A 12,038-nucleotide genomic window follows, 5' to 3' on the forward strand; every position below is an offset into this window, starting at 1 on the left:
TGGTGAGATTGTGATTCATATTTCATTAAATTTCCAGACAATTTCAGAAAATGTACACAAATTTTTTGAACATTTGTAATAATTCTGGAAGGTTTATGTAAATTATCCTCCCCATGATGGAATATACACTCATGTCTGACAGAATTTTTGTAAAAAAAAAAAAAGTTTTTGTCAATGTAGAGAAAAAACATTGAGGCCCACTGACTTTCATTGTATGGACTAAAAACGAACATTTTTCACAACATCTCTTTTTGTGTTCCATTGACGAAAGTAAGCCATACAGGTTTGGAATGACATGATGGTGTGTAAATGATCGTTTTCGGTGTACTTTCCCTTTAAGTATCCATTCCTGTGACTCTAAATGTCAGCATACTTTAGTCTGATCCAAAATGCAGGCAGGATGTCCATACCATGCATCATTTAAACTTTTACATGACTAAGGAGGTGAAAATGTCTTTCCACTGAAACCTTTTCTGTCCATTAATGGTTATGTATTCCTGTATGGTCGTTAGGGAGCGATACCATATTTCAAATGATTAAATGGTTTTCACTGCCTCATCTGTGGTTTGGATTGTGACGCTTAACCAAATTTCATCCAACATTTTTCACGTATGATTCAGTTCAGCCTCAAATAACGGCTTTAATGATATGTTCATTTGTCCTCTGAGTACCTGTATAACTGAAATCATTTTTATGTACCTTTTCATGTTTGTTGTTGTAATTCTTACAGTTCTCTAATAAATATGACCTGAAATGTTCCCTGGATGCTCCCAAAACCAAATAACTTTGATGGATGGTGGACATAAATATTGTTCTCTGACTTTTACAAGTGTTTATTCTTTGGTATACTGACTATATTGCTTTCGGCAGGGATGAAAGGTCTAATCACGAGAGAACAACAAATATCAGTCAGGGTTAGAGACTAAACATCAAATCACATTCAGTCCTCTGCCAATGAAGATCAATTGTCTCCATTCCAAGGCCATTCAACAGTGTGGGTCTTTATTAAAGACACCCTTTCTTTCTCCAGTCTTTCAGCACAGCTTCTCTTCATCCCTCCCTTCATTTGCTTCAGACAACCATAAGAGTGAGAGGAGAGGAGTGGGCTGGCTGTGACTGAGAGATATTCTACACCATCCTAAAGTTTCTCTAAGACTGTCCTCAGAGAAACATTAATATCTCGCTGGGCTTATTGATTCATTCCTTGTAAAGACATAATTAGGATATTCTGATTTTGTCACAGTCTGCGGTTTTGAGTGTGGATATCATCGACATATGGAACATGCCATCTCTGAATACTCAGTTAAGGGTAAGACGATTTTCGGATTATAAACATTTAATAAAACATTGAATGTAGGCTACTGTAGCATGTATGTCAAATGCATTTCGTAGAATAATCATACAAATAATGAAAAAAACACAGATCATGTGTTAAATCGTATAATGTTGTATCAAAGTTGTTTCAGAATAACAAATACAACCTCAGCTGTTTTGTTTATGTCGTTCTCACGTGAGACAACCATTAAGCTTTCTATTAAATATGCGTAAATTAATGAATACAAAGGAAGACCGGGAAGTGTTTTTTTTTTTTTGATATCACCATATTTGTCTGCTATTAATTTAGAAATCTTCAACGAATTCATATGATGTCAAGTAGGCTATACTTTAACTTAATTCACAACAGTAAATGAACAGATTAAATAAAGAACTGTGCGTACATAAAACATGGGAACAAATAGAATAGAGAAATACATAAGACATGCTAACATAATAGTGCGTTTGTGTCAGTCAAGTGGCCTACAATCTGTCCTATTTTGTACATGGAAATTGTAAAAAAAATAAAAAAAAGTTCTCAAAAAAAAAAAAAAACTCACCATCTGGTCAGCCGTAATATTTCCCTTTTTTTTAAGAGTTTGGATAAAGTAGGCTTTATAAAATGAAACAAGATGACTTAATGATAGAGATTATGCTATACGCGTCTCTGCTTTGTCATTTAACATTTATTTACATGAAATTACACTTTCTTATCAAAATAATTGTCCCACGTTGAAATGTTTTATACAGTAGGCACACCATTCTGCTGTCACCTCATGAATGACAGTGTTTTCACCCCTGCAGCTCATTTTTACTAATTGATAGTGTTATAGCACACTATAGTGCTGCATCATTCCCATAGGCTGCATAATACTGTACAGACATGCCATGTTAGACATTTTTATATTATAAAACAATAAATTACATCAACTAAAATGACTATGCTTGGCTCGTTGGCAAGGTTAACATACTCAGTTCCTAAAATTGGGAAAAAAAGAGTTGTATAAACAATTGTTAGATCATTGTTTTGCTTTTTAATTCGCCTTATTGCCTGATTAGTCTAACTTATTTGTATTGAATCAATAAATAAATGAGTCTAACTCTAGCAAATCTGTCACTCACTGTGTCAGTATTAAGAAAGGTGTTATTTAAAGTAAAGGGGTGCTGCTGTGCCAGTGCGTCATTTCTAACAGCAGTGTAACCCTGTCTCTCTCTCAGGGTCACCGTGTGCCGCCTCATTCTTTCCCGTAAGTGTCCACGCGCCGCCCGACTGGCCTTTGATCTTCACACTCGTCATATGATGAAAAATATGATTCAGAGAGAAGCCTTACCGCTTTAGGACCGTAGACGGCATGACAATTAAAGGCCACAGTCATTGGTTTCTCATTGTTTTATTATTTATTTATTTTTCTCAGTATAGGTTAGGCAAGAATTTTATAGGTTCGAAAATTTTAGCGCAGGTAACATCGCGCTGCTGCTGCCATATTGATCCAGCTCGTGCCGCACCAACATTTTTGACAAGACCAATAGCTTTAATAATAGTTTTCCAATAATTATATGTTAATTATAATCGACTATTATTATTATTATCATTAAGTTAAAGGTCCTGATAGCCAATAGCCTAGTTGAATTAACCCTTATTCCGACTCTTTTTTTTTTTTTTTTTTTTTTATAAATAGGCTACATGTACCTGGAACAATAGTAGGCTATTATTTCTAAGAGAGTCGCCTTTTAATGTTTCAGCTCTGTCGCTGTACATTTTAAACTAAATGTAGCCTGATTATATTGCTGATTTCTTAAAGTGATATTATTTTCATTAAGATACAGAACAGCGTTTGAGCAGCATACTGTTGTTGTGGTTACCTCTTCACGCGAACGCGCCTTAGCGCACTCTGACAAAACTTTTGTAGCCTACTTACTGAAATATTATATGACCTGAAATGTTCCCTGCATCCTCTAAAACCAATTCAGCAAATGAGTACATAGTTTAGGCAAAGATACCTTTATAAAAAAAAATACTGAAATACATAAATAAATAAATATGAAGATGTTAACAAAAGTTTCTAAAATCACAATTTCTTTTTCTCTTTTTTTGTTTCTCTCTCTTACCTCACCGTTATAGCGGTCCACTCACAACTCTTCTTTTCTAATCTGGATTTCCTGATAACCTGGGCGCAGTAGTTGCTCTAAAACACGCTGAAGTCCTCTCTACATCTTGGGACTCTTGCTATCCACGAGAAATGGACACCTCTGGCTCTACTTCCCTTTCCTCTTCCCCTTCACCTTCATACACCTTTCCCGTTCTCAATAACCTCTCCCTTCCCTCGTCCTCTCCCTCTCTCTCCCCATCCCCAAGTGTAGCCTCCACAGCTCTCTTCTGCTTTTTTCTATCCCTCCTTTCTCTGCTGGGCATTCTGGGCAACCTATACACCCTAGGGCTTCTCATTCGCCGTCGTAGGATGTCAAAAAGGCGGCGTAGCGTTCCTACCTGTTGTTACTCCTGCCTCGGCACCTCTTCCCCTTCTTTCTCTCCCTCCTCCTCTCCCACCTCGTCCTCCTCCTCTTCCTCTCTTCACCTGCAGGTTCTGAGTCTGGCTTTGGCAGACCTGGTGTACCTCTCTACCGCCCCCTTCATTGTGTACGACAGCCTGGCATCTGACTGGGCCTTCGGTGAACTAGGCTGCCGGCTCCTCCTCAGCCTGGACTTGCTCACCATGCACGCGAGCATCTTCACCCTCACTGCGATGAGTCTGGATCGATATCGAGCTGTGGCTGATCCACTGGCAGCCTCGTCCACACCTTCCTCTGGACTCCTGAGAGTCGCTTTGGCCTGGGGTTTTGCCGTGGCTCTCAGTTTGCCCATGATGATCACTTTGCACCTAGAAGATGGAGAGAACCAGGAAAGCAAGTTGTGCGTTCCCGCCTGGGATGAACAGAGCTCAAAAGCCTACCTCAGTGTACTCTTCTGCACAAGCATCCTAGGCCCAGGACTGGCCATCGGAGCTTTGTACGCAGCTTTAGGGAGACTCTACTGGGTATCTCAAACGCAACCTGCTTGGGCCGGAGGGGGCAACACCTACCCGCCCCGTGCACCTCGCCCCAAAGTCCTGCTCCTCATACTGTGGATCGTGCTGACATTCTGGGCTTGTTTCCTTCCATTCTGGATCTGGCAGCTTCTACCACTGTACCGACCTGAGGTTCTGCGCATGGTGCCGGTGGGCACGCAGGTGACCATTAATCGCATCCTCACAGGGTTGACTTATGGAAACTCATGTGTGAATCCTTTCTTCTACACACTGCTGACAGGAAGGCGCAGGCGGACCAGCAAGAAGAAGATAAGTGCAGCTGCATCACTTTGCCACAAGGGCAGCTCTGAACAACGATAACAGTAACAGCTGCCCACCAGTCAGTACTGCCCATGACCAATAAGACTGTGCATAGTTATCTTTATTAAACAGATTACTAATTTGGTGCTAAGGGGCTTAACGATTATAGATTTTTACATGTGCTGTGCAAATAGTAATACTCTGTAAGCCAAGGCATTGGTGGTGTGTATTTCTTCTCCATGGACTACATATATAATTATAGATAATCTGATAAGCATTGTGTATTAAGGTCCTGCAATCCTAAATGAAATACTAAGTGATGAATATTTATGAAAGTGCTTTTGAAAAATAGGATTCATCACCTTTGAAATGGAGACCCAAACATTCTGGTTGAACTGCAGCTGAATATTAGGGGACTAAAAGATGTGAAATATCTGTTTTATGGGGCAACTTGAAAGGGAAAAAAAAGCTTTGTCAGGATGAATCCCCCAAGGATAGTCTAACAACAGGTGAGAAGCATTTAACTCCCAAATTGGTTTATTAGTCTAAGTGCAAAGGAGAAATTACAAAGTATAGATTTGGCTCAAAGCTCAAGGACGTGTCAGAGTTTGCTCTTTTGAGGAAAATAAATCACTTCTGTCATGAAGCCAAGACACACAATCTTTCATTTTCAAATAGGACATTATGTTCTCCATTCATTATATGCAACTATAACATTTTTTTAAATGTTAAAGTCTTGACTTTGTGTTTTTATTGGCACCTTTTATGAATAATTTGTCCTTATTTTATTTCTGTATGATTTTTTTTTTTTTTGTTATAAATTAATTGAATTACTACTACTAAAACTACTTCCTTCCCCCAGGTTGTGCATGTTAATGGACAATGTCAACTAGATAAATATTTCTGTGGATATATATATATATATATATATATATATATATATATATATATATATATATATATATATATATATATATATATATATATATATATTTATATATATATATATATATATATATATATATATATATATATATATATATATATATATATATATATATATATATATTTATATATATATATATATATATATATAATCAAATGTTAAATCATACTGTATTCAAAAAACTGCACCAAACCTGGATCCTTTAATCCTTATATATATATATATATATATATATATATATATATATATATATACATTTGTCAGCCTATCTGTATTTGTTTTGTTTTACTGTTAAATAATGCATTGCTTTGCACAAGAGAGCTTTCCTGAAATAATCTTTATATGAAATCTGGTGCTTATCATAACATTTTATTCATAACAATTATTCTATATAAGTACACCAGCAGAATGGTTTATGATGTAAGTGAGTCATCTGGGAAGCTTTAGAAGACTTTCTGACCTGAAGAGCCCACTGCCTAAGCGATTATTGCAGAAACGCAACAGTGTAAAGCAGTACTGTCCTTATTACTAAAGCAGATGAGCGAGTTTTTCAGTGAAGAAAGAGGGAATTGAAGGGAACAGAAATGGACAATGTGAGATAAATTAATAAGAAATGAAGAGAAAATTACAGAAAAGAACGGTGGGGGGGGGGTCTCTGGGGGTTGGAATTGAGACTGCAAAGGAATTAAAATGAAAATTAGTTTTCATTCAGAAAAAACATTTATTTTTGTGTCTGCATTGGCATGAACTTTGCTTTTGCTAGCTTTCAGTTTTTTGTGTGTATTGCAAGGGGTGTGTGTGTATTGCACTGCAGTGCTTGGATATGACTGTGTTTTCATTGGAGTCTGTATCAGCTTTTTGCACTTTCTGAAAGTGACCCACAAAGTGTGTGTGCTTTGACTTTAATGCTAGGTTATTATTTTTTTTGTAATGCTGTTTTTGACTCATTGACATCATCATAGATAAGTACAGAATACCTAGAAGGAACCTTGTGTTTGCAGCATGTAAAATTCATGTGTATTGTTGAATGGCAGCACTGTATTGGTTTGTGGTTGCCTGTGAACAAATGAACAAATATTGTTTGACAGAGAGCAGAAAAGACTGTAAACGTCTCTCTCTGTGTTTGCATGTGTCATGGGGGTGTCCTGAGCTCCTTGGGGATCTATTTGGGACTTGGAAGTTATGGAAAGTATTTTTTTTTTTTTACATGAGACATAATGAAGAACATTTAATCAATAATTCACATACTGTATGTGATACACCTTGATTTAGATAATCTGGATACATAAACTATTAATACTCAAACACCTAATCTGCCTTTGAACTCAATTCTTACATTTTGGCTCATGATCACTGCATTATATAACACAACACTGATGATCTTTTCATTGAGTCTAATAAATCTAATAATGTAGTTTGGAAGAACGCCATCTAACATGGGACCCCATGAGGACCTGATGTGTGCACCTCCTTACTCTTTTCATTTACGTTAGGCATGTGTTTCCATTTACCTGAGGAACATCAGAGCATGTTGAAGGAGTAGTATGTGCATGTTGCTATATCAAAGTGTGACCGTTGTAAGTCATAAAATGATGTCCTCTAGTGTGACAATACAAGCTTCAGTTTTTCCCACTCATCCACACTGGACCTGTGAAAAACAAGTAAAGCTATTTTATATTAAAGGATGGTTTAATATTTACTCACTCCCATGTTGTTGCATTCATGTATTGTGCATTTTAAGCAGTATGTCTTCCAAACAAGTAAAATGTGATATATACAGTCAAATTCCAAAAAAGTGCTATAAAAATAGTCCATATGACTAAGTCAATATTTAAAGTCTATTGAAGCCATATGCCTATGTCAGTGTTCACTTAATGGGAAGATTAGCAGTTGATAATGGCTTAAATTTGGGTCCATTTTACATCACAAATTATTGTATAGTTTGGAATATAGTGCATTAGTTATATGGACAACTCTTTTTATAATCGTATTGCTTGTTGGAGCTTGGCTGTATAAATCAATCTCTAGCTGTAAGGAAAAAGAGAGGCTTGAACATTTTGCCAAACATAACATTTGCGTTTAACAAAAGAAAGGAAATAATATGGAGTCATAATGACTTAAGTAAAGGTGAGTAAGTGATCAAAAATGTTAATTCACAAGTAGAATCAGTCCTTTAAATTTACGTACGCTCCTAATGCTCATCCTTAATTGTTCTATAATATAGACAGCACTCCTGAGATACGTTTAATAGTGTTTAACATGAAGAAGTCTTTTGGGGAACGTTCTAAGCCACATAGTTTAATGACAGTTTTCAAGTTCAGCTGGGGGAGTCAGTCTGTGGTCCTGAACTCGGACCCTCTCTCTGTTGTTCTCTCTCAAGAGGGTCCGAATGACTGAGCATGTGATAAACTTTAAACATATGCTACTATCCCGCAAACCCAAACAGTGGAAAATATTGCGATGAGGAATGGCAGCAAATCCATAAGCTGTCAGTTTATATTGGTAGTCACGAAGAGCTAGTAGATGAGGTTTCCAACAATAACCACTGCAACTGTGTCAGAGAGAAACTTTTCATTTTGAAGAAGGCAGCAGAAAGCTGCTGAAGATAGACTTCAGAGGTACTTATGGGGGGAAATGGTTTTGTTCATTTCACTGCATCATTTTGTGTTACCTGTGTGCTTCATAAATCCAACACATGTTCCTGGAATCCTGAGTGTCTTTCCATCCTCACACTCCCTTCCTCTTCCTCTGTGTGTGCTGCAGTGTTTCTGCAGTGTTTGTACCAGGGGCAGGTGCCCCTCCCTTGGGCAGTCAGCTCAGGAAAGTCTCCTGCTGTGCAGACGAGACTAGGCCGAAGTTAAGGCCAAGCTCCTGCTGAGAGAGAATAAGAGGCTCCCTTTCTCTGAGACAAACATAGACATACACCCAAATTCAAAATTCACATCTGTGTTTTTCTCTCTTTCTCATCCCATCGCCCTTTCTTACCCCCTCTTTATGAGCCTAGCAAAGAATATGCAACTACCCCAACATATTTGCTTGTCATTGCAATTAAAATATCAAGCCGACTGTTGAGAAAATAAGCCAAAATAGTGATGTGAAGGAACTCAAAACCGTAGTTAAGAAGCTCCTAAACTTTCTGAATGTTTCAAATCAGTGCATTGAGCTGACCAAGTCTTGTGATTTCAGCAGACAAGGCTTCCTTCAGCTGAGATAGGTGAACCCATGAATGAACCTGCATAAAATGTATGTTTGTAATTGATCCTGAGTCCCTTTTATAATTAAAGTTGACAAAAAAGTTGTAGAACGTTATTAAACGCGTGAGTTTGTGCTTGATATTTACAAGCAGTGTTGGGGAAAGTTACTTTTCAAAGTAATGCATTACAATATTGCGTTACGACATAAAAAAGTAACTAATTACGTTACTTACTTTTTATGGAAAGTAATGCGTTACGTTACTTTTGTGCTACTTTTTAAATCTGGACAGGGCTTGCTTGTTTGTTTTTAAAATAAAAAAGCTATATTTTTGGCAAATATAAAAGCCTTTTCACACCAAAAGTGAAATGAATACACCTCAGGCTGAAGGGAAAGTAAATTAACATCTGTACAGTAGAATGCAGAAGAACACATTTTAACACACTTTAGCGATAAAGACACAAAAATGTTTGTCTACAGTCATTTTTGCTTATTACTATGGTTAAACTGGATCATCGAAGTTTCAGAAGCAAAGACATTGGATTATAGAATTAAATACATAAAAGATATTTGTGTTGTTTAACATTTAATTATTGCAGGTTTGCATCATATTCCGAGTTGCATTATTATTATTTTAAAGGAATACTAAATCAGTTTTTTTTTTTTTGCATATTCATATTTATTTTAGAACTTAGAACAGATTTCTCTCAACATGGGGACAGGAGAGCTGTCAGCCAATAAATCTGAAAAGTTTGTGAGGTGTTAATTTATGAAAATAATAGTAAAATTTCAAATACTCCTGCAGGATGTGACCAAAATGGCCAGTGACAAGCAATTTATTCAATAAACGCAATGGGGCTTGGCATAACACAATACAACCAAACAGAACTGTTGTCTTGTACTGCAACACTTACTGTACCTTATACAGTATTTCCTGGCTTCCATTGTCAAACCTTAGTGGAACTTATTAATGTTCATACACAAAGTGCACCTGTGGTAATCCTAGGACACCTGTATGAACTCTGAGCACTTTGATCATCTTGATTGATGTGTCATACACTTTAGATATGACTTAAGGGTCCAAATCAACCCAGTCTAATGAGAAAACATATAGTATGTATTTTCTGAGGTGATAATTGCATTTGAATTCGTACATGGTTAGTAAGAAAACAAGGTGCACCCTTGAACTTAACTAAACTGAACTTAACTTAAAAAAAAAAAGAAAGAGACAGAGCAAAATCAAATGACTTAGTGACCAATTCAACAATAGAGTAAAATAGTTACATAGTGCCATGAAATTGTATTAGTCCAAATACTTTTGGGGGCACTGGTCAAGTTCTTGTGTATAATAAAATGTGTATAATTTCTAATGTTTATTTGATCTTACAAAGACTCTTGAAGCAAGAAAAAAAAACATATTGACTTGCTCAAGGGTGCTGATCGTCGGTTTTAATGGCGTAACTTATGGTCATACACATACAGCAGAATGTTATGTCAGCACGTTGCAAATCTTGCAGATGTGACTGAAAATCTGTCTTACACTGCAACACAGCAAACAGAAGAGGCCAGCGATACAAGTGTCTCTTTGTAGACCATGGGGCTGCTGCCTCAATCCCTGTCTTCACACATCGATGTCAGCCGCCAAGATCAGGCGAAACCCAGGCTTGCATACTTTGGAGGCCGGAGGTTATATAAATGAACATCAGAGCTGCTGTTCACACTCTGGTTCTGACCAGCGAAACTGTTAAAATGCCATCCCTCACTCGTTCTCAGCTAATCGCTCTGTTCTTCTGCCTGGCTCCGCACCTCAGATAAAGTCTGAGAGCACTAGTAAAAATGCTTCTATTTGGAATTTTTCTCATTTAATACATTGGGTTTTACTACATAAATGAAATTTATCAGCATGTCAATTAATGTTGGTTAAAACTGTACAGAAATCAAGAACATAATTTGTTCCGTACAAATAAGGTCGCCTGGTTAAAATAACATACAATATTTGCTAACGTGTGATCAGGCACAGCGAAAAAGTATTTAATTTTATACCATTACTGCACACTTTATATTATTTCAAAACTTTGCTTTGACAAAAATTCTCAATTCTCAGTCATAGTTCACTTATGGACACAAAAAATAACAATGATCGGTTGAATTACAGTAATGATTGAGCTTTTGTAGAGGTCTTGCACCTCCTTGTGGTCTGATGTAAATGACAGCACCTGAAAATCACAATTCCTGCTTCATGACGTCTACAACGAAAGATGACAAATCTGGGAGTACACACATACATAGTTATGAATGCTCTCAAAAGAGAATTAAGAGTGAGCCTTCAGGAACAGTATTCTGCTCAATAGCAATTAAATTAAGACTCAAAATAAAAGCAGTGTTGCAAGTAAATAACTATCCATACTAGCTACTTTTTGGCCATGTAAAATATGTGTTGCAAAATCATTGCTTTTCCTGTTTCATATATATTTTGATATTTTTCTTTCTTTTTATGTGCAATTATTTTTCTTGCAATACTTCAATTGGATTATTGAATTGACTCAATAAGTCTTGATGATCCGCAATCCAGCAAATCCATTCTTTCGAAGCCATTCATGTGCATATTGCTATATGGCATTAAAGTTGTATCAAACAGGCCTGACACATGCATGTGTCCCATGGCTAATTCAGTTCTCAGTGGGGCTGTGTATCTTTGGGTAGACAGCGAATCGATTCAATACACTCGCTCACTCCAGGTGTGTGAAGCTTCCAAAAGAGGACACAACTATGAATCATGTTTATATCACATTTATAATGGGTTTTAATTATGTCTCTTTTCTCTGGCCAGACAGGGGATCAAAATATGTTAAGGGGCGTAACATTTCCGTCATATGCTTGAGGTATTTGGCCAATCACAATGCACTGGATAGCTGGCCAATCAGAGCACACCTTGCTTTTCAGATCCATGAGCTTTGTACAAATCGACAAGTTTCAGAAGGCAGGGCATAGAGAAGAAACAATAATGTACATTATGTGGAAAATAGAGTTTTTTAGCAGCATTAAATTACCCCTTTAAGATTTAGTTTTGGTTACACTAGTTTATGTGGTACCAGCCAGGAATTTTACCTTGACAGTAAAGAACAATCATGTAAGATTGTTGAATAAATAAGAATTGCATCAATTAAAAGAAGTTGTAGTCGGATCAATCCGAAGGATTTTAGAGATTGTTAACTTGTAGATCTTCTTACTAAATTATCAACACAAGGAAGACACAATTG

The 12,038-nt window shown here is 36.8% G+C and overlaps 1 protein-coding gene across 1 annotated transcript; it reads left to right on the plus strand.

The window, feature by feature from the left end:
- The first annotated feature begins 888 nt into the window (after positions 1-888).
- Positions 889-5,413, plus strand: LOC113059643 (urotensin-2 receptor-like). Its single transcript, XM_026228183.1, has 2 exons — positions 889-1,309; positions 3,437-5,413. The coding sequence occupies exon 2, from the start codon at positions 3,555-3,557 to the stop codon at positions 4,698-4,700; it is 1,146 nt and encodes a 381-aa protein (XP_026083968.1). The 5' UTR covers positions 889-1,309; positions 3,437-3,554; the 3' UTR covers positions 4,701-5,413.
- The last annotated feature ends 6,625 nt before the right edge of the window (positions 5,414-12,038 follow it).

Source organism: Carassius auratus, chromosome 41 (assembly GCF_003368295.1).
Source record: "Carassius auratus strain Wakin chromosome 41, ASM336829v1, whole genome shotgun sequence".
Classification (NCBI taxonomy): Eukaryota; Metazoa; Chordata; class Actinopteri; order Cypriniformes; family Cyprinidae; genus Carassius; species Carassius auratus.